Consider the following 23263-nt stretch of genomic DNA (forward strand, 5'->3'; position numbering starts at 1 on the left):
CAGACCGCGCGGGGAGGTGAGTCCCCCGCGCTCGGGCGCCCGGGGCCGCGCCAGGGGTCCCTCCGCCGAGGCCGATGGAGCAGCTCCCGGGGAGACGGTGGCGACGGGAGCCGCGACCTTAGCCGGACCGAGCCGGACGGTGGACGCTGGGCAGAGGCGGAGGCCGAACCGGGAGGGTGGTGGTGGTGGGGGGTGAGGGCAGGAGTCTTTGGCGAGCCGCGGGGAGGCGCATCTGGCTTTTTTTTTTTTTTTCTTTTCCTGAACCAGCCGCGCTCCCCGGGGTCTCGGGCGGCTGCAAAAGCGCAGTGGGGGCTGGGAAGAGCCAGGCGAGGTGGAGGGAGGACCCTTTGCGTCCCGGAGACCCATCTCGGGCACCCCGAGGTGTGTTGGGGTGGCGGGGAGGGAGGAGGTGAAGCCTCGCAATCTTTGCGCACAGCCAGCGAGCTCCACGCGCGCCAGTTTGCGGGTGCCAAGGCGGAATCCCCGTGAAGCTCCGAGCACGGAGAGGCGCGGCCGCTGGGGCTGCTGCTGCTGCTGGAAGACCCCCTCCTCAAACCTCCCCGTACCCCACACCCCATCACACCCACCCACCCAATCCTCGGCGGTGCCCAGATCACCTCGCAGACCACCTAGACAGGCGGGAAGCGGCCCGGGGCTCCCCGAGAAGCCGGGTGAGGTGGGAACGCGAGCCGCAGGCTCTCTCCGGACGACGCCGAGCTCCCGTGCGCACCGCGGCCAGCGGCGCGCGGCGGTGGCGGCGGCCGCGGGGACATGAGATCCGAGAAGTCGCTGTCGCTGGCGGCGCCGGGGGAGGTCCGCGGACCCGAGGGGGAGCAACAGGATGCGGGAGACTTCCCCGAAGCCGGTGGTGGTGGCGGCGGCGGCGGTGGCTGCTGCAGCAGCGAGCGGCTGGTCATCAACATCTCCGGGCTGCGCTTCGAGACGCAGCTGCGCACCCTGTCTCTGTTCCCCGACACCCTCCTGGGGGACCCCGGGCGCCGCGTGCGCTACTTCGACCCCCTGAGGAACGAGTACTTCTTCGATCGCAACCGGCCCAGCTTCGATGCCATCCTGTACTACTACCAGTCCGGGGGTCGCCTGCGCAGACCCGTCAACGTGCCCCTGGACATCTTTCTGGAAGAGATCCGTTTCTATCAGCTCGGGGAGGAGGCCCTGGCGGCCTTCCGGGAAGATGAAGGTTGCCTGCCCGAAGGTGGAGACGAACAGAAACCGCTCCCTTCCCAGACTTTCCAGCGCCAGGTCTGGCTGCTCTTCGAGTACCCGGAGAGCTCGGGGCCAGCCCGGGGCATCGCCATCGTGTCCGTGTTGGTCATCCTCATCTCCATCGTCATCTTCTGCTTGGAGACCTTGCCCCAGTTCCGTGCGGATGGTGGGCGAGGCGCGAGCGGAGACGGGAGTGTGAGCCGCGTGTCCCCGGTGTCCAGGGGGAGTCACGAAGAGGAGGAGGAGGAAGAGGACTCCTATTCATTTCATGCTGGCATCCCCCCTGGGGGCATGGGGACGGCGGGCTCCTCTTCACTCAGTACCCTTGGGGGCTCCTTCTTCACAGACCCTTTCTTCCTGGTGGAAACTCTATGCATCGTCTGGTTCACGTTCGAGCTCCTGGTGCGCTTCTCCGCCTGCCCCAGCAAGCCGGCCTTCTTCCGGAACATCATGAACATCATTGACCTGGTGGCCATCTTCCCTTACTTCATCACCTTGGGCACCGAGCTGGCGCAGCGACACGAGCCCGTGAGCGCAGGCGCCGGCCAGAACGGGCAGCAGCAGGCCATGTCCCTGGCCATCCTCAGGGTCATCCGCCTGGTCCGGGTGTTTCGCATCTTCAAGCTCTCTCGTCACTCCAAGGGGCTGCAGATCCTGGGCAAGACCTTGCAGGCGTCCATGAGGGAGCTGGGGCTGCTCATCTTCTTCCTCTTCATCGGAGTCATCCTCTTCTCCAGCGCCGTCTACTTCGCCGAGGCCGACGACGACGATTCGCTCTTCCCCAGCATCCCCGATGCCTTCTGGTGGGCGGTGGTCACCATGACCACCGTGGGCTACGGAGACATGTACCCCATGACGGTGGGGGGCAAGATCGTGGGCTCGCTGTGCGCCATCGCCGGGGTCCTCACCATCGCCCTGCCCGTTCCTGTCATCGTGTCCAACTTCAATTATTTCTATCACAGGGAGACCGAGCAGGAGGAGCAGGGCCAGTACACTCACGTCACTTGTGGACAGCCCGCACCAGACCTGAAGGCCACTGACAATGGACTTGGCAAGCCGGACTTCTCTGAGGCCCTCCGGGAACGTCGGCCCAGCTACCTTCCCACACCACATCGCGCCTATGCCGAGAAAAGGATGCTCACCGAGGTCTGACGGTGAGGGCCCCGGGCCTGCAAGGGAAAGGGGAGCTCCGAGCTAGCCACCTCTCGGGCTTCCTTCTCATCCTCACCAGTCTTGTCCTAGCTCCAGCTTACTTCACACTCCCGCCCGCCACCCAGGACATGACATCCTGGGCCAAATAAACTCCCGGATCGTAGACCATTGTTGCTTGACTCCCGCGTTCACGGATTTAGCCAACTAAGTGTCATTTTAGAAATCTCAACGGTGCCACTCAATCATGCCCATCTCTCACGTGGGTGAGATATGCATCCTCTCAGACCTTCTCCCTAGACTGATTTTTTCTTCCCCCAAGCCTGGTACTTGTAATATTTCTAGGAGTGATGACGTCACAAGGACGGAAGCCAGCCACACACCTGGGTCCACCCTTCCTTGAGTTCCCTTGGCTCTGGGGCCATGCGTCTTTCTGAGCTTCTGGCCACTTGGTCCCTGGTGGAAGCCGGGGGATGGAAGTAGTACATAGCTTGCCATTTAGTCCAGAGCCCTGTGCCGTCTGAGCTCACCTGGCAGGGGCCCTGCGTAGAGCTGGCTAGCTCTCACCCTCAAAGATGCCCACGTGTGATCTGGACGGAACCAGAGAAGATGCAATTCACCTGGACCACGCGAAGGACGTGAGGGTCAGGCGTGAACCTGAGGGGGGGCCAATGGATTCTTCCCAGCGTGGCCTGGCCCAGGAGACGCCTGGCTGCCCTTTGGGCCGCATTCTCCTCTCCACTCTGATCCCTTTCTCTCTTGAGCTTCCGGGAATGCTCCTTCTCAGAGCCTGATACTCTGTGTAAGTGCCTTCCTGCGCCCAGGAACTGGAAAAGACAACCACAGAGTCAGACAGGCTGGACAGAGGTCAGTGACTACCGAGCGCACACACAGGTGACACAGGTGCCCCTTGGGGCAGAGGGACACTGCTGCAGATGGCAGTCTGCTCTCCATCAGCTTCCCCCATCCTCACTTTGCCTTCCTGGGAATCTGGCCTTGGTTTGCATCTAAAGGCTTTCCAAACCCTCCCAGTTTTCAACCTGCAGACAGGTGAGTGTGCGCACTGGACACTATTCTACGTTTCTTCACAGGCCGTGGCATGTGGGCTCGTGACGGGAATAAACGGTCTCTTGGCTGACAAGCCCCGCTCTTAGGAGGTGTTGCTGAGCCAAGCAGACGTTAGCCAGCTCTGTCCCTTTCCCGGAGCTCCAGCTGCTCTGAGCGATAAGGGAACTCCGCAGTTCCCACCTGGACCAAGCCATCTTCCTCCCTGTAAGCCTCCCCCCACCCCACCGCTGCTCTCTGCCCTGTGTACCCCTCCCCTGATACCACTGCCATCCGGTCTTTCCCCTTCGAATAACTAACTGTGACGTGCTGGTCTCAGCATCTATGGGTGCAGCCCTGAAACCGAAAGGACTGTTAACACGTTTTTAATCTTATATCTATGCTTTAAGGCTCTTTGATGGGAATAAATTTAAGCAGATTATTTTCTCAAAGAGTAAACTTATGGGGGACGGCCCTCGAGGGGTGAACTTGAGAGGCAAGCGTGGCTTCTGTGGGTGCTGGGACACAGTCTGGATTTTGCCACAGCTTTACAGGGTTAACTTTGACGTCATAGTCCCTCTTTGTGCCTCAGTTTTCCGACCCATTAAATGGGAACATTGATGTCTTCCCCCTCCCTACCTCATGGGGAATTGGTAATAAACTCACCCAGGGAGGCAGGGGAGACGCTATGCAAATGTACGGATTATGGCAATGGGTTTGACATTCAGTCCGTTATCCTGCCTCCCTGTCTCCCAGAGAGGCAAGGCCTTCTCCCAGAAATTTCTGCCTTGGATCCAAAGCCGGAGAATCGATGGTTATGGACCTGTAGCGCCCTAACTCTTCCTTGGTTTCCCCAGGCTGGGCCTCCATCTTTTCGCTTACCCTTCAGGATGGAGGGTCCCAACATAGGCCTTGTGTGTGTGTGTGGGGGGGGGGGTTTCCTTCCCATACTGGAGGTCGCTTTGACTGGGAGCTCCCGACCTTGACAGGGTAGGAGGCAGAGGTGTTTGTGATTCCAAAACCTATGCCAAAGCCAGAACATGTTATTTTTCCCAATCTTTTCAGTTACTCCCAAGCCCACCCTAGTGGCCAAAGGGATGCCCTTGGCTGAGGGGCACTATGGGGCCATGCATGCATGAGTGAGTGTGTGTGCGTGTGTGTGTGTGTGTGTGTGTGATCCTCATCGTTGTCCCTGTCCTTAAGCAAACATTGCCTTGTCAAGTCAGAACATGCCTGAAAGTACAAGGTTTGTGGAGAGTCAGGCTCTCCGGGGACTCTGGTTGCCGTAGCAACCTTCCAGACTGTTCTATCTTCTGGTTTGGGCATCAAGGGAGAACAGACTACAGATTCCCAGCTTCTCAAATGGGAGCACCCCTTTCCTGTCGGTGTAGAGGTTGGAGGAACCCAGGACAAGGACTCAAGGACCTTGGAGGGTGTGGAGGACATGAGTCCGTTAACACTTCTTCCCTGGACTTTTCTGCATGGTTCCCCACCGGGTCCTTGAAGCTGCCTCACCTTAGCGACACCCCCCCCCAAATCTTCAGAAACTCTGATGCTAAGAAACTGTCCAATTAAGCAGACATCAACGGGTGACACTTTTCAGAAGGAGCCCTTGGAGTAAGGACGGCGTCTTCCTCCTGTGGCAGCCAGGCTAAGCTTCGAGGAGAGTGACACCATTCTGAGGTGTCATAGCAGTTTTTTACCCCCTCATATACGGGCTCTTCCCAGCTCTAAGCCAGACTACGAAGGCAGAAACTGCAACACTGTGGCCCAACTTAGTTTCGGTGAAGACCACCCCCCCCGCCTGACTCTAAGCTGCCACTCTGTGACCCGGGAGAGAGACCGTGTCCACTGCTGCAATGGCTGCGGTGGGATCCCAGCGGCCAGGGGAGGCGAAGTCCCAGCCGTCAGGATAAATGACCCGAGCCAGCGGGGCCTCCCAGAGGACCTCGTGGGACTGCCAGCCTCAGCCTGGAGTGAGGATGTTCTGCCTGCCAAGCAGCCAGCCCCAGAGGAGCAAGGGACAGCTGGCCATCTTTGCACCTGAGGTAGGTTCCCCTGCAGGGGAATTTCATGCCTGACTCGGTCCTCAGTGAGAGGTCCCGTGTGGGTGGGAAGCGGGGTTTCCCGACTGCCTTTCCTGATATGTGTGGTTCCTTCTGCCTCCGTGGGCTCTGGTCTCCTATCCCTTTCTCTCCTCTCAAGGGTGCCTCTCCTCCTGTCTTTCTTCTTACCATCTCTTTTTCTCTTTCCCTTTTTTTTTTTCCTTTCTCACTTCCAATTTGCTGGTCTATCCCAGCTCTACTGTTTGAACTTAACTCTCCCATGGCCGGTGGACTTGTAACTCCCCACCGTGCCCCATGACCTCCATCAGAGACGGTCCCCACCCTGTCCCCACCCCCCCCCCTGGACTGGCAGGTGACTGTCCGTCTTCCACTGCACACAAAGGAGTCAGCCAAGGATGTCGGTTTCCCTCTCTCTCTCTTTCCACCTTTTGGTTCTTGGGGGCCATCCATGGCGTTGCTGTCAATGCCACACCTTAAAGAGCCGTGACCCAGGGTTTTGCTGAGAAGGCAGGCCTGCGGGTTGAGGCACACTTCTGTGTCCCCGCGATCTGGGTACACCAGGCTGACCTATCAGTGGGGAGAGAGCGTTTCACTTAACTAGGGAACATGGCATGCTGTGAGGTTAGAAAAATAGCTTCCAAACATTTCTTTAGCATGAGCATATATGGATAAAGGGAACACAGAGGAAGGGGGTAGAGATGCTGGCTACATATATGATCGGTAGAGAGAGAACATGTTTAAGTCTGGCATATAACACTGGAGTATATGCCCCCCTCCACCCTAAGATCCTGGAAGAGGGGATCAAGGCAAAGGAAGTAGAAATAGTAACGCAGAGAAAATTGGAGAAGGCTGAAGATTGGAGTCAGCCTAGAAAAAGCCTTGTCTCAGGCCAGGCTTGTTTTCTGCTCTTTATGTGAAGGATCGGGTAGGCCTGGCTGGCTCTCCTGTGCTCTGAGGGCAGAACAAGAGGAAAAATCCATCATCCCCAGTGGTTTAAAGTATCAGGGGAACACCGCTTGATGTGGAACACTGAGAGTAGCTTGCCATTTCATGAGGAGAATGTATGGACCGGAGCTTTTGTTTTTATTTATTTACTTTTGGTTTCATGAAGTAGGGTCTCACTCTAGCCCAGGCTGACCTGGAATTCACTATGTGCTCTCAGGGCAGCCTCGAACTCACGGCGATCCTCCTACCTCTGCCTCCCGAGTGCTGGGGTTAAAGGCGTGCGCCACCATGCCCAGCCAGCGCATCTTTAGCTGGAGGTCTGGGAGCCTATGGTGGGATTCCACCCATAGCAAAAACATCATGGCAACCCACAGAGGCTGATGACCAGTCCATTTAAACTAGCCCCGGAGGACTTCTGAAGGCGGCATGATTATTCTAAAAAGGACATGACTACAAATTAACCCAAAATATTGAATTGGTGGCCAGAAAGATATGAATCTAATAACCTGGCATTTTTCACCCTGAGCTGGGGCCAAAAGGCTTAAAGGTAGGGAGGGCATCTCTAAGGATGGGCCACATTGAATCTCGGTTGGAATGACGACCTTTTGCCACATAGGGACACTAGAGCTTTCACACAGCCACTCCTGGCTGTCACCATGAGCTGATGTGTGTGTTGTGTTGGTTTGAACCAATAAATTCTAGTGGAGTTTGCTTGGTCTATGTTTCTATAAGGACATGCCAAGTAATTGCTTGGGAAAGTACAGAGCGTAATTAGCACAAACTAATCATGGTGTGATGGGCGTCATTTATCAGACAGGCGTCGGGCGGTGGGTTTGTTCAAAGCGCTTACACTTCCTTGCTCCAAACATACCAGTCCTACAACCCTTCCCCCACCCCCAAAGGCGATCAATACCTACCCCTGTTAAACTGTGGGAGCCAAGTTGCTTTTTCTGTGATCCCTCCCAACCACTTCCTGATGCCATCAGGCACCCTTAACAGCCCTATGATGAGAAGCCAGCAGTCCCTGGTGCTTTGGAGAAACGGAGATGATGGGAGCTGACAGCTTTCATTTACTTACTACATCTCTGTTCTGGTCTCCCTTTTCTTGCCTGGTGCCCCATCCCCCCTCCTCCCCGGGGGCGCTTTTCCAGGTGCCACCTTCCAGTACACGCGCCTGTCTTCCTCTCTCTGTTGGCTGAGGCATTGCTTCGGGCAGTATTTCTATCACCTTACATCTCAGGTGTCCATGCCAAGATAGGTCCCTGGGGAACGTCGCTCTCCCTGGGGCAGTCTGGCTGGAACTGCCACCCAGCTCTGATTGGCGCTGACTCGGTGTCACTGCCCGGGGAAGGAAGGCGCGCCCTCATTCTGATGTGCCATCATCACTTAGCCGAGGAAGGGACATGAACGCGTTCTGCCCTGGGTCGCTCTGGCTGCATGGTTGGTGTGGGGGGTGGTCTCATGGCCCAGTGAGGCCTGGCGCGGGAGCCGGGGAGGGAGGACACGTCTTCCCAGACGTGGGCCACTGGGTTGAGGACAGATGGGAGCCTCGTTTCCATGTCGCTGGGTTTCCCTGATGAGCCACTTTCCTGTTCTGGGCTATGGAGCCCTGTGGGACTAGAGAGCCTGTCCTGCTTTTCCTGTCCCTTTGCTTTGAAGCGAGAAAGTGGCTCACCTGGCCTCTTTGTCCTCATACCCTTGTCCACATGGTGCCCTGGGGTGGGGGTATGGTGGTACCTCTTGAGAGGGTCTCTCCACTGTAACTCTCATTCCCACAAGTGAGAAAGAAGCCTGGCCCATAGATGGTAAACACCATTCTCCTGGGCATAACCTTGACCTTATTTTGGGACCTAGGTCTATTGGGGTTTATGGCACATTCCCCCCACCCCCAAACCACAGCTCTATCACTGTTACTATGGAGAGACTTTTCCCTTAGTCAAGGTCATGAGCTCGGCAGATAGGCTTCTCCTCCTCCCTCCCCAACCCTCCAGGAGAGCATTCTGGAACCTTCCAAAGCCTCTGCTGCAGCTGCAAGGGGTGCAGACAGACCCGGGCCCTTCCCTGAGAGCCAAGCCAGCATTTCAAGAGGAGACTGCAGCGGCCGAGTCTTCCCGGGCTGCTATTTTTGACATGCCAGCTCTTCTCCCTGGGCCTGACAAGCTTCTGTCTCCAGGAGACAGACAGGCGTGCCCGTGGCTGCGAGAGAGCCCGCGGCGTGGGACAGTCCTGCCGCTGGGCTGCAAGGGCAGGGCGACGGGTTGTGTCCCCGTCTTCCTTCACCTCTGGAAAGCTGGGGACGGCTGGCATGCCCAGGCCTTGGGCTGGGGGCCCCCCACCTTTCCAGGGGGATGCTGACCCTTTCTATGCCACCTCCCTAGAGGCCAAGAAGTCCCAATGGATCCCCGTCCCTCACAAACCCACTCATGGCAGCCCAAGCTTTGGAGCAAACTGGTGAAGACCCCAGGGCACTGGTTCAGATCTTTTCCTTACTGTGTGACCCCCAGCAGCTGTGAAACTGTTTCTTGCCTCAGTTTCCCTCTTTGTCACACGGGTGTGGGGGGGGGGTTGTGATAGCACTGATCTCACGGGATGTTCTGAGGGTTAAGTTGGTTAATGCATGCCGTGTTTTAAAGGAGTCAGCGCTGTTTAAAGACTGGCTATCTTAAGCCGGGAGTGGTGGCGTACGCCTTTAATCCCAGGCCTCGGATCGCTGTGAGTTCGAGGCCACCCTGAGACTACATAGTGAATTCCAGGTCAGCCTGGACTAGAGTGAAGCCCGACCTTGAAAAGCAAACAAAACAAAACAAAACAAACAAAAAGATTGGCTATCTTGATCATTATGTTCCTACAGTGGAATGAGCTAGCTAGCCTCTATCCCCGCATCCTTGTCCGTATCTGCAGCTGCCTCCACCCCCTGTGTCTGCAAATAATGCACCTGTCCCTTCCTCACTGTTTGTATCTGCCTCCGGATCGACACCTGTATTGACATTCGTTCGCGTCTGCGCCGAGGTCTGTCTGTCTCGGTACCTTAAGTGCGTCTGTCAAGGGCGCTGCTGCGGGGACATCCCACCTGCATCTCCTCTCTACGACATCTCACCTGACGTCCAGTCTTTCTTTTGAACCCTTTGGCACGGTGCCACCATCATCTCCCACCCCCTTGTTCTTGCCCTCCTCACTGATTTGTTCCCCTGCCACCTTCACGACCCAATGTGTCCCTCTCCTTTGCCGTGGGCATCCATCTCTAGGATGCATCCCCAGTGCCTCCTTTAAGGTGGAAGAGAGGAGGCAGAAGATGTTGCACTTACAGGAAGCCAGCTTTCCTTTTATGCTTCATTCAGGAGCACTGATTGGGGGGGGGGGGGTCCTACACAGGCCCGAATGCTCTGCCCACCCCGGGTACCTCCAGTTGCCCCTATTGCTTCTCACAGAGGAGCCAGCCCAGGAGAAGGCAATGGGATTCCCCTACTGTTCCAGGACCCAGAGCTGCCTGGCTCGCGTGCCTTTGCTGTTGAACTTGAGTCTGTACCTCATTTAACCTCAGCGAGCTTCCGTTTTTTGACATCTTCAAAACAAGGATGCTAATGCTCCTCACCCCAGACAGTCACGCGTGTGACGCTCAAATGCCAGTTAAAGTGTGTGGCCATCTCTGACTGCTGAGGGGGTCTCCTTGAGGGGGGTCATTGGAACCACGTACACCCAGCTTTAACCATTTAAATGGAGTGTGACATAAAAAATAGACTCTGGATAGCTCTCAGTTCTACCAGAAGTCTCTGCCTAAAGGATTCACAGCAGAATTTCTTTAAATAATTGCACTTAAGACAGGATTTCACATACAGAAATGTGTGGATGTGTTTTGGAAGACTAGGACGGATATACTAGGAATATATATATATTTTTTTTCAACAAAGTTTGTTTCCAGCCAAACCTATAATGAGGACTCTCACTTAACCCATCCCCCCGAGCATCATGAGCAGGTTGTTGTGGTGTGAGAGCTGCAAAAGGGGCAGTAGATATCTCTTTAAGAAGGAGGAAACTGAGGCCCGGAAGGAGGAGAAAGGCAATGTCAAGGGCAGGGCTGCTGACTCTGGGATTCCCATTCGCTTCTCAGCCCAGCATTTTCCCATGAAAAGTGGAAACCTAGAGATTGTGTGGACATTTTAAAAAACAAGTAGCATTTGTGTCCAATCCAGCCAAACTCCTTAGCACAGCTTCCCGTAGGAAATGGAATTAAGTGATTTTGAATTTCATCTCTCTCTTCCTTTTCTCTCTTTTCCTTTCTTTCTCTTCTCCTTTCCCCTCTTCCTCTCCTCTGCTCTCTTTTCTTTTCCTTTCTTTCTCTTCTCCTCTCATCTCTTCCTCTCCCTTCCTCTCCTCTCCCCTCCCCTCCCCTCCCTTCTCTTCCCTTCCCTTCCCTTCCCCTCCCCTCCCTTCCCTTCCCTTCCCTGCCCTTGTCTTCCCCGCCCTTCCCTTCCCTTCCCTTGCCTTCCCCTCCCTTCCCTTCCCTTCCCTTCCCTTCCCTTCCCTTCCCTTCCCTCCCCTCCCCTCCCCTCCCCTCCCCTCCCCTCCCCTCCCCTCCCCTCCCCTCCCCTCCCCCCCCCCTCCCCTCCCCTCCCCTCCCCTCCCCTCCCCTCCCCTCCCCTCCCCTCCCCTCCCTTCCCCTCCTCTCCTCTCCTCTTTCTTTCGAGGTAGGGTCTCACTGTAGCTCAAGCTGATCTGGAATTCACCATGTAGTCTCACGATGGCCTCGAACTCATAGCAATCCTCCTACCTCTGCCTCCCAAGTACTGAGATTAAAAGTGTGCGCCACCACGCCTGGTGTCTCCTGCTTCCTCTCCAGGGCACCGGGGCAGCAGGCCTGGCTAGTAACCCCAGATCTGGCCTCTATACCAGTGTCACTCTAGGGTGGACCTGAGGCATTCCAGCCCTGAGTAAGGAGGATGAGCGCAGCTCTAGAAGTCTCCACAGCCAAGCTGGGGCCTTCCCCTCTCATCCCTCAACAGCTTCTGTAGATTTTTAAGGTTTGGGTTTTCCTGCTAAATTTAATGGCCAGAGTGAAGGGAACTGTCCGAGATGGGCAATCAGGAAAGCAAGGGGTTATCAAAGACTTTCACATGTGATGCAAAAGAAGTTAGTGCCTCACCCACGCATGTCACCTTCTGAAGGCCTGGGTGTCGGGATCCAGCGTCTAGGCTCTTCTTCCTTGCATGTGGGCTGTCCTGGCAAGAAAGAGAAGTTACTCCTGAGCCGTAGACATCCGTTTTGAACACAACACACGGCTGAGGGTCAGGATGAACGCGGTTCCCAGAAGCCACGATTGACTGAGCTGTAAGTCAGACAGGCTTCCAGCTACTTAAAGGCAATTTGGCTTACTGGCGAGAGAAGAAAGGTCTGGAAGGATGGGGAATATAGCTGTGTTCCTTGCAGAAGACTGTTGGCTGTGTACCGGGGGAGGTGTGTGTGTGTGTGTATGTGTGTGTGTGTGTGTGCACGCCAGGAGAGCCCACACGTATTGTGCCTGTGGGAGTGAATACTCAACTAGAAGTGTGGATGCATTTAATTCACTCATTCATTTGTTCTCTGCATGCGCAATCTCATGTGACTGCAGACATTCCAACAAGCCACGGCAGGGCGCTCCTTACAGAAGTCCTAAAGTGTCACTTTTTAAAATTTATTTTTAATTTTTATTTAAAAAAATATTTTATTTTTCTTTATTTGACAGAGAGAGTGGACACTCCAGGACCTCCAGCCACTGAAAACAAACTCCAGACCCATGCACCCCCTTGTGCATCTGGCTTTACATGGGTCCTGGGGGATCGAACCAGGGTCCTTTGGCCTGGCAGGCAAATGCTTTAACCGTTAAGCCATCCCTTCAAACCTGTCACTTTTTTGTTTTGTCATGTGAATGTAGCGTGTGTGCATATGTGTTTGCATGTTCATAGCTGTGTGGGCATGTGCATGACATGTACACATGTTTGTGTGTGTGTGTGTGTGTGTGTGTGTAGGCCAGATGTCAATATCAGGCGTGTTTTTGAATCACTTTGCACCTTCGTTTTTGAGACAGGGTCTTTCATTGAACGGGTGCTTACCCACTGGGCTAGGCTAGCCAATAAACTCCATAAATTCTCCTCTGTACACCACTCCAGTGTTGGGAGGATGGGTGTGCACCACCACACCTAGCTTTTATTTAGTTTTTTATTTATTTTTAAAGAGGCAGAGAGAGAGAATAGGTGCACCAGGGCATCTGGCAAACAAACTCCAGACGCATCCGCCACCTCGTGCATCTGGTGTAGGTGTGTCCTGGGGGAATTGAACCTGGGTCGTTAGGCTTTGCAGGCAAGCATCTTAACTGCTAAGCCATCTCTCCACCTCTAGCTTTTATTTTTATTTATTTATTTCCTTTTGGTTTTTCGAGGTAGGGTCTCACTCTCATCCAGGCTGGAATTCACTATGTAGTCTTGGGGTGGCCTTGAACTCATGCGGATCCTCCAACCTCTGCTGCCCAAGTGCTGGAATTAAAGGCGTGCACCACCATGCCTGGCTCCCTAGCTTTTATTTTTTTGTTTATTTTTATTTATTTATTTGAGAGTGACAGAGAGAAAGAGGCAGTTAGAGAGAGAGAGAGAGAAAAAGGGCACACCAGGGCCTCTAGCCACTGTCGACGAGAACTCCAGAGGCGTGCACCCCCTTGTGCATCTGGCTAACGTGGGTCCTGGGGAATTGAGCCTCGAGCCGGGGTCCTTAGGCTTCACAGGCAAGCGCTTCACCGCTAAGCCATCTCTCCAGCCCCCTGGTGTTTATTTTCTAAGATGGATATTGGGGATCTGAACCCCAATCCTCGCTGTGCAGCAAGCACTTTACCGAGCCATCTCCCGTGGCCCTGCCTTGTCACGTTGGTTCTGTGGGCCGGATGTGATGACACCATTAAGAAATACTGAAAGCCTTCACGGGCAGGACTGTGTCTTTGGTTTCTTTGGAAAGCAAAGGCTCACGTGGTCGCTCCTCCTGCGCTTCTGTTTCCCAACTGCCTTGGCAGGAGCCGAGGCACACCTGTTCCCGCTGAGGGGTGCGGCTCCTTTCTTCCCTAGCGACGCCCCGCTTTCCTGATTTTCTTTTCTTTTCTTTTTTTCTTTTCACAATTTTTATTAACATTTTCCATAATTATAAAAAATATCCCATGGTAATACCTCCCCCCCCCGACCCTTTCCCCTTTGAAATTCCATTCTTCATCATATTACCTCCCCATCTCAATCATTGTACTTACATATATACAATATCAACCTATTAAGTACCCTCCTCCCTTCCTTTCTCTTCCCTTTATGTCTCCTTTGTAACTTACTGGCCTCTGCTACTAAGTATTTTCCTTCTCACGCAGAAGCCCAATCATCTGTAGCTAGGATCCACATATGAGGGAGAACATGTGGCGCTTGGCTTTCTGGGCCTGGGTTACCTCACTTAGTATAATCCTTTCCAGATCCACCCATTTTTCTGCAAATTTCATAACTTCATCTTTCTTTACTGCTGAGTAGAATTCCATTGTATAAATGTGCCACATCTTCATTATCCACTCATCAGTTGAGGGACATCTAGGCTGGTTCCATTTCCCAGCTATTATAAATTGAGCAGCAATAAACATGGTTGAACACGTACTTCTAAGGAAATGAGATGAGTCCTTAGGATATATGCCTAGGAGTGCTATAGCTGGGTCATATGGAAGATCAATCTTTAGCTGTTTTAGGGACCTTCACACTGATTTCCACAATGGCTGGACCAGATTGCATTCCCACCAGCAGTGTAGAAGGGTTCCTCTTTTTCCACATCCCCGCCAACATTTATGATCGTTTATTTTCATGATGGTGGCCAATCTGACAGGAGTGAGATGGAATCTCAATGTAGTTTTAATCTGCATTTCCCTGATGACTAGTGACGTAGAACATCTTTTTAGTTGCTTATATGCCATTCATATTTCTTCCTTTGAAAATGCTCTATTTAGCTCCATAGCCCATTTTTTGATTGGCTTGTTTGATTCCTTTATTATTTAACTTTTCGAGTTCTTTGTATATCCTAGATATTAATCCTCTATCAGATATATAGCTGGCAAAGATTTTTTCCCATTCTGTAGGTTGCCTCTTTGCTTTATTCACTGTGTCCTTTGCAGTGCAAAATCTTTGTAATTTCATGAGTTCCCAGTGATTAACCTGTGGTTTTATCGCCTGAGCAATTGGGGTTGTATTCAGAAAGTCTTTGCCAAGACTTTGACAATATGTTGCAGGGTTTCCCCTACTTTTTCCTCTAGCAGTTTCAGAGTTTCAGGTCTGATGTTAAGGTCTTTAATCTACTTGGACTTAATTCTTGTGCATGGAGAGAGAGAAGAATCTATTTTCATCCTTCTGCAGATATATATCCAGTTTTCCCAACACCATTTGCTGAAGAGGCTGTCTTTTCTCCAATGAGTATTTTTGGCACTTTTATTGAATATCAGGTGGCTATAGCTACCTGGACTTACCTCTGGGTCCTCTATTCTGTTCCACTGATCTACATGTCTGTTTTTGTGCCAGGACCATGCTGTTTTTGTTACTATGGCTCTGTAGTACAGGTTAAAATCAGGTATGGTGATACCACCAACCTTACTTTTGTTGCTCAGTATTATTTTAGATATTCTATGTTTTTTGTGATTCCAAATGAATTTTTGGATTGTTTTTTCTATTTCCATGAAGAATGCCTTTGGAATTTTGATAGGGATTGCATTAAATGTGTAGATTGCTTTTGGTAAGATTGCCATTTTCATAATATTGATTCTTCCAATCCAGGAACAAGGGATGTTTTTCCACTTTCTAGTGTCTTCTGCAATTTCTCGCTTGAGTGTTTTAAAGTTCTCATTGTAGAGATTCTTTCCTTCCTTGGTTAGGTTTATTCCAAGGTACATTATTTATTTACTTATTTTTGATGCAATTGTGAATGGGAATGATTCTCTGATTTCATCCTCTGTGTGTTTGTTGTTAGCGTATATGAAGGCTACTGATTTCTGTATTTATTTTGTATCCTGCTACATGGCTGTAGGTTTTGATCAGCTCTAACAGTTTGCTAGTAGAGTCTTTAGGGTCCTTTATGTATAGAATCATGTCATCTTCAAATAATGATAACTTGATCTCTTCCTTTCCAATTTATATCCCTTTTATGTGTGTCTCTTGCCTGATTGCTCTCCGCTTTCCTGATTTCCAACCGTGACAATTCCCTTCAGCCAGACCACTATGGTGAACACAATGAGCAAAGCCTTAAGAGGTTTAAGAGAAAGGTGTGTGTGTGTGTGGGGGGAGGGCGAGCTAGGGAGAGAGATCAGTGGTTAAAGGCACTTGCATGCCCAGCCTGCCAGTCCAAGTTCAGTTCCCGAGCACCCACGTAAAACCAGGGACAAAGTGACGCATGCCCCTGTGATCACGATGTGACAAAGAGCCGCAGAACCGGGAGCGTCCAGAGCTGGGGGTGGGGCGGCTATTCTGACATCAACTTTTTAGTCTGGGGCTTGGTTTGCGGGAGCAGGAGACCCTGGCGCAGAGAAGGTGGAGCACAGGTGCCTTGAAGTTGACCTCCGATATCCTCACACCTGTGCCGTGACAGGCCCAAACGTGAACACACACACGTAAATTAAAATAAATAAATGAAAGGAGGGGCTGGAGAGAGGATTTGCTGGTTACGACACTTTCCTATGAAGCCTAAGGACCCATGTTCGACTCTCCAGGTCCCACGTAAGCCAGATGCAAAGTGACGTAAGCGCGTCAGGTCTCACATGCCCACTAGGTGGCACACACATCTGGACATCGATCACAGTGCTGGAGGCCCTGGTGCACCCGTTCTCTCTCTCTCTCTGTCTCTCACTCTCATTTCCACTCTGGCATTAAAAAAGAAAAAAGGCCCAGTCTGTTGGGCTTGCCTCAGTAAATAAATAAATACAAAGAGGCTAAAGAAACCACTAGTTGGTGAGAGGCGATGCTCAGAATGTGGCTACCAAAGGCAAGACAGCTCATGAGCCTTCTTGGGACTAGGACCCAGCGCCACTGGTCAGTGTCCACAAGCATATTTTTTTCTCATAGGTAGGGAACATTTTTCTCTATGTCCATTTCTTCTGAAGGTTGGAAATTAATGGCTTAAGGGTGCTACGTGTCAGGAAAACGACCCATTGGCTTCCACTACCTGGTGACTCAGTTGACATTGGTACCCAGGTTTCTCGACAGAACCTTCCAGATGGTCCCTAGTCACTGACTCCGGGCTGACCCTCTAGTTTTACTGCTGTGGGTTAGGTGGAATGGGCTGCTCGAGAAGACCATGGGAAGGTTGTGGAGGCTGGAGGCTGGTCACCCTGACCTAGAGAGACATGATCATGAGGCTGTGTGGAGACCCACATAGGGGCAGCAATATGCCCCAGTTTAGCAGGCAGAGAAGAGTGTGGCTCAACTACGAATGTCCACATAGCATGATTAAAATGAGATACTGGGCTGAGTCAGTCATGTGTCCATCACTGTCACAAAGACCTCTCATCATTTAGCTTAGAAAGAGGAAAGGTGGATCTTGGCTTATAGTTTTGGAAGTTTCCAATCTTTTTAAAAAAATTTTTTTTTTTCTGGAGCCGGGCGTGGTGGTGCACACCTTCCATCTGGCTTACGTGGGACCTGGAGAGTCGAACATGGGTCCTTAGGCTTCATAGGAAAGTGTCGTAACCAGCAAGTCCTCTCTCCAGCCCCTCCTTTCCTTTACTTATTTTCATTTACGTGTGTGTGTGTGTGTTCACGTTTGGGCCTGTCACGGCACAGGTGTGAGGATATCGGAGGTCAACTTCAAGCCCAGTCTGTTGTAGCCTGAGACTACAGGGTGAATTCCAGGTTAGTCTGGGCTAGAGTGAGACCCTACCTCGGAAAACCAAAAAAATTTTTTTTGATTTATTTATTTATTAGAGACAGAGAGAGGGATAAAGAGAGAGAGAGAGAGAGAGAGAGAGAGCAAAAATGGGTGGACCAGGACCTCCAGCCACTGCAAACGAACTCCAGACGCATGTGCCCCCTTGTGCATCTGGCTTACGTGGGACCTGGAGAATCAAACCTGGGTCCTTAGGCTTCGCAGGCAAACGCCTTAACCACTAAACCATCTCTCCAGCCTGGAAGTTCCCATTCTTAAATGGGTGGAGGTGTTGCTTCTAAGTCCCGGGGAGCGCATCATGGTGGGAGCCCATGGCAGAGCAAAGCCACTTACTTTAGGACTAAGATGAGGCAGAAAGGGTGGGGTAGAATGGGGTTGGGGGGGTTCACCTTCAGGGGCATACCCCTAATGGCCTGCAGCCTCCCATTGGGCTACACATCTTAAAATTTCCCACCATATCCCAGTTTCAGCAAGCGAGGGAGCAAGGCTTTATCACGTTGGCCTTTGGGGACATTTGAGATACAAAGTGTAAGAGCAGAGCCTGTAATCACAGCCCTTGGTAAGTATAGCAGGAAAGTCATCCTAGACCACACATCCCACCGTGATGTGCTGTCCCACTCCGTCACCCCATGAGGAACCTAAAAGCAATGTGTCCATCCATTCATGGACCAGAACTTCTAAAACTACGAGCCAAAATAAACCTATCCTCTCTCTTAAGCTTATTGATGTCAGGTTTCGGTTACAATAATGGACAGGTGACTAGTGAGTTCAGGTCCAACCTGGGCTACAGGAGACCCTGTCTCAGAGGAAGTAAAATACCATAACACCTCCCCCCAGTAACAGTAACAATAAAACCAGCCAGCCAACCACCACAACAAGGCCACAAACTATCACACAGGCAGAATACAGTTTCTGGGAGTTTCTGCTTTTAGCACTATCCCCCACTTTGAGGAGAGGCAGTGGGACACACCGCTGGCTGTGCTCCTGCTGGCCAGAGACTCGGAGGTGGGGTCATGTGACTTGCTTGGACGAAGGGTGACATTCACCCACAAGCTTTTCACCTGTCCTGTTGTCTGCAGTGCCGCGGTCCTTTCTAGATTCGTTCTTGCCCTCTCTCAGTTGGTTTCAGATCTTTATGGTTTGAATAAAAAATGCCCCACGGGTTCACAGGCTGGCGCCAGGTCCTCAGCTGGTGGTGCCGTCTGGGTCGCCGTGGAAACTTGTATATGGGGCGCAGGTGGAGGAAGAAGGTTACTGGGGACCTGCATTTAAAGTTATACCTGGGGCTGGAGAGATGGCTTAGTGGTTAAGGCGCCTGCCTGTAAAACCCAAGGACCCAGGTTCGATTCTCCAGGTCCCACGTAAGCCAGATGTACATAGTGGCGCATGCGTCTGGAGTTTGTTTACAGTGGCTAGAGGCTCTGGCGTGCCCATTCTCTCCCTCGCTCTCCCTCCCTTTCTTTGTCTCTAATAAATAAATAAATAAAAATAAAATCTTAAGAAGAAGTAAAGTTAAACCTGGTCCTGGGCCCTTTCCTCTCTCTCTGCTTCCTGTCTATCACGAGGTGAAGCGTCTCCGTTCACCCCACAGTGACGTTTTTCACTCCAAGCACAGACCAAGCCCTCTGAGCTGTGGCCAAAATAAGCCTGTGCTCCTTTCAGCTGCCCCCTCATGCATTTTGGTCACAGCTATTCAGAGGTAAACGAAGGTGGCATCTCCTGTCTTGGAAGTTGGTCAGTGGCCACAGAGCTGGACATGGGTCTAACATTATTACCTTAAGAGGGAGATAAGAAAGGTTTTCCTTTTTCTTTTTCCTAGTGTTACCTGTCATTTCCTTAAACTACTTCCAAAGCTAGAATTCAAGAGGAGAGTTCGCGATAGCAGTCAGGGAAGTTCAAAATCCTGAGGATTCTGAGAGGGAGTAGACTTCCTGTGAGTCATGTCCCCTTGGGGACATCATTTCTGAAAGCCAGACTGAAAGGACCCCATTCCCGCCCTCTTCTAGATATTTGTCCTCTCTAGTCGGGCAGACAAGGTTAGACCAGCCTGAGGTTACAGGAGAGCTTTCACAAACACTCTTTTGGTCTGTTTGCCTCACTTTTCCTTGTAGTGATTATGTCAGGACAGTTGTTGCTGCAATCATTTGAAAGTATTTTATTTTGTTTTAATTTTTAATTGATTTGCAAAGCAGAGAGACGGAGAGAAGACAGAGAGAGAATGGGTGCACTGGGGCCTCTAGCCACTGCAAAGGAACCCTAGATACATGCGCCACTTTGTGTACCACCATGGCCAGCCAGGTTGGTTTTAGAATCCTGAAATCTCCAACCTGTCTTGTCTCTTCTCTTCTTCTCTTCTCTCTCCTCTCCTCTTCCTTTCTTTTCTGTTTTTCTTTCTTCAAGGTAGGGTCTCACTTGAGCTCAGGCTGACCTGGAATTCACTATGTAGTCTCAGGGTGGCCTTGAACTCACGGGGATCCTCCTACCTCTGCCTCCCGAGTGCTGGGATTAAAGGTGTGCACCACCACACCCGGCCTTTCCTTTCTTTTCTCTTCTTTTCCTTTTGAGGCAAGCCCAACAAATTGGCCTTTTCTTTTCTTTCTTTCTCTTTTTTTTAAAATATTTTTTGTTCATTTTTTATTTATTTATTTGAGAGTGACAGACACAGAGAGAAAGACAGATAGAGGGAGAGAGAGAAAGAATGGGCGCGCCAGGGCTTCCAGCCACTGCAAACGAACTCCAGACGCGTGCGCCCCCTTGTGCATCTGGCTAACGTGGGACCTGGGGAACCGAGCCTCGAACCGGGGTCCTTAGGCTTCACAGGCAAGCGCTTAACCGCTAAGCCATCTTTCCAGCCTCCTTTCTTTCTCTTTTTGTTTTGTTTTGTTGAGGTAGGGTCTCACCCTAGCTCAGGATGATCTGGAATTCACTATGTAGTCTCAGGCTGGCCTTGAACTCACAGCGACCCTCCTACCTCTGCCTCCCTACTGCTGGGATTAAAGGCATGCATCACCATGCCCAGCTTTCTTTTATTTATTTATTTTCATGCGAGAGAGAGTGAGCCAGAGAGAATCGGCATGCTAGGGCCTCCTGCCACAGCAGATGTGTGCCATCTGGTGTGCACGTGCGACCTTGCGTGACTGTGCGTCTGGCTTACGTGGGATCTGAAGAGCTGAACATGAGTCCTTAAGCTTCACAAGCAATTGCCTTAACTGCTAAGCCATCACTCCAGCCCCTCTCTGTTTTTGGTTTTTCTTTAGTCACTTCTATTCACATCCTGTGCGCACACACGCGCACACACACACAAACGTGTATCCAAGAAATACACCACGAGACAGTCACAGAGAGCCAAGGAAGCTCCTTCCAGTGGACTTGAGTCCCTAGCGGCGCCGGCCAGTGACGATTATCCACACGGACCTGATTTCTCAACCCGCTTACAGGTCTCCACACCTCGGCTGTGGTCTCTCTTACATGCCCAGAGACAACAGGAGGAGGGGACTTGCAGAGCCACCAGGGTGTCTGGAATCTACTGCTTCTCCTGTCTTTAAATCCACTTAGAGCTAGAACAAGCCGGGCAGGAGGTGGGCGGAGAGAGATGGCACGTCATCCCGGGTCCGCATGCCGTGTGACCCTCAGGCGCTGTCCCAGCACATGCTGGCCCGGGAGCGTTGTGCTTCAGCCCAGGGACCTCACCTGTGAAGTGAGGAAGTTGGATCGGGTGACTGAGGCTGCCCCATTGTGCCATCACACGCGCAGCGGGCTTCCTGCGGGCCTGGCAGCCATTGCTGCATCATTGTCACTATTGGAGTGCTCTCAGAAAAGAGCTGGTCTACCCAGCATTTGAATTTCGTATAGATCAGTATTGGAGGCCACTTGGGCCCTCCCTGACTAAGAGCTCAGTGAAGGGGTAACCCCATTCTGGTCCTGGGATTCATGAGCCAGAGCCCATGGTTGTAACATTAAGCTTTCTCCATCTACCACTAGGCACTTCTGTCCAGAATGACCACCTCCCCCCCCCCTTTAGTAGGGGTCATATTCAGAAGGAGTGTTTCTATTGTATGGATTGCTTCTGTCTTTAGTTTCATTTATTAATTATTTTTTTGTTTATTTTCATATATTTATTTGAGAGCGACAGACAGACAGAGAAAAAGGGAGAGAGAGAGAGAGAGAGAGAGAGAGAGAGAGAGAGAATGAGTGCATCAGCCACTGTAAATGAACTCCAGATGCGTGCGCCCCCTTGTGCATCAGGCTTACGTGGGACCTGGGGAACCGAGCCTCGAACCGGGGTCCTTAGGCTTCACAGGCAAGCGCTTAACCACTAAGCCATCTCTCTAGCCCTTGTCTCTAGTTTTGTGTAATTCCCCTCTCCACTCTTTCTTCCTATTAATCTGCCTTCTAGACCCTTAACTTCTCTCCCTCTATTTGTCATGAAGAACAATTGAATTTCAGAGTTCATATGTCCTACAGTAGCCTCTTATTTTATAGACAAAGAGCAGAACTTAACACCAAAAATACTGAGCATGTTCCAGAACAGTTTTAAGAAATATATAATAATTTTATCTAGTAGAAAATATGATAATCTCCCCTTTTACTACTTCCTCCCTCCCCGTCTTCTCTCCCTCCGTCCCTCATTCCCTCTTTTCTTCCCTCAAACTTCCTTTCTCTCTCCTGTCTTTCTTCACTTCCTTCCTCTTTCCTTTCTTCTCTCCCTCTCTTTTCTCTTCTCTTTCTTGCCCTCCACCTCTTCCTCCTTCCTTCTCTTCCCTCTCTCTTGTGGCCAGATCCTTTTATTTTATTTTGACATTGCAAAATAAACACTTCTTGCTTTTGGCTGTGTCATACACCTTGGCATTGTGATTGGAAAAACGCCGGGCATGGAAACACTCTCTTCTATATTAAGGAGGAGCAGGAGAGCGCAAGCCAGCACCTCAGGCTGGGGGTGGGGAGAGGGGCTGTGGTAAGGATCAGGCAGAGAGGTTGGTATGACTGTCATCTTAGACACAGTCGACCCTGGATTTTCCACTTCAGGGAGAGTGCTTTCAAGGAAGGGCAAGCGATGGATGGACTGTGTGTGTGTGGGGTCTCCCTCCTCGGTGCTGCTGAAGGGCTCTGGGTAGAAGGGCTGTACCCTTACAGATCTGCCCTTGGAAGCTTCGAGGCAGAGGCCTGCCTTGCCCAGCCCACCTTGACCCGTCACTCTTTGGTGTTCCATCATCGTCCTTATCTCGCTTGGCTTCCCTTCCTACTGCTGTTGAGCCAGCCTGATGCAGAAGCTGTGTCAGGTGGGATCGAGGGCCCGCATGGGCTTCTAAAGTGCTACTTGACCTTCAGCAGCTCGAAACAAACATTTTTTTTGACCCTAAGAAGTAATTAATATTGCTACTCACTATAGAACATGAATACAGTTCTGAAAGAAGAAGGAAGAAAATAGAAACATCCCATAATCTCACAACCCGAGATAATCTAGCATGGGGAATTTTCTTTCTCTAGACATGCTTAATTTATGAATGCTTCCCTGAAGATACCATTTTAAAGCCATCGGAAGCCAGAAGCCCCAGATTAAGGCCTAGAATCCCAGTCCTTGGGAGGTGAAGGCAGGAAGATCAGGAGTTCAAGGTCTCATTGGCTACATAGTAAATTGGAGATTGGCTTGGGCTACCCTGTATCAAAAAAACAAACAAATTATTTTTTTAATTTGAAAAATAGAAATAGGGGCTGGAAAGATGGCTTAGCGATTAAGATGTTTGCCTGCAATGCCAAAGGATCCCGGTTTGATTGTCCAGGACCCGCGTAAGCCAGATGCACAAGGGGTGCATGCGTCTAGAGTTCATTTGCAGTGTGGCTGGAGACCCTGGCAGTCCCATTCTCTCTCTCCCTCTTTCTGTCTCTCAAATAAATAAGTAAGTAAGTAAATAAATAAGTAAATTTAA

The 23263-nt window shown here is 51.4% G+C and overlaps 1 protein-coding gene across 2 annotated transcripts in view; it reads left to right on the forward strand.

The window, feature by feature from the left end:
* Positions 1 to 771: 771 nt before the first annotated feature.
* Kcna6 (potassium voltage-gated channel subfamily A member 6) overlaps positions 772 to 23263 on the forward strand; it is a 46421-nt gene continuing 23929 nt past the window's right edge. For both annotated transcript variants that reach the window (XM_004668687.3, XM_045139644.1), the window contains exon 1: positions 772 to 5465. In XM_004668687.3, coding sequence (XP_004668744.1) covers positions 772 to 2376 — 1605 coding nt within the window. In that variant the 3' untranslated portion in view covers positions 2377 to 5465. The remainder of the gene's footprint in view (positions 5466 to 23263) is intronic.

The sequence above is a fragment of the Jaculus jaculus genome, chromosome 23 (assembly GCF_020740685.1).
Source record: "Jaculus jaculus isolate mJacJac1 chromosome 23, mJacJac1.mat.Y.cur, whole genome shotgun sequence".
NCBI classification, from domain to species: domain Eukaryota; kingdom Metazoa; phylum Chordata; class Mammalia; order Rodentia; family Dipodidae; genus Jaculus; species Jaculus jaculus.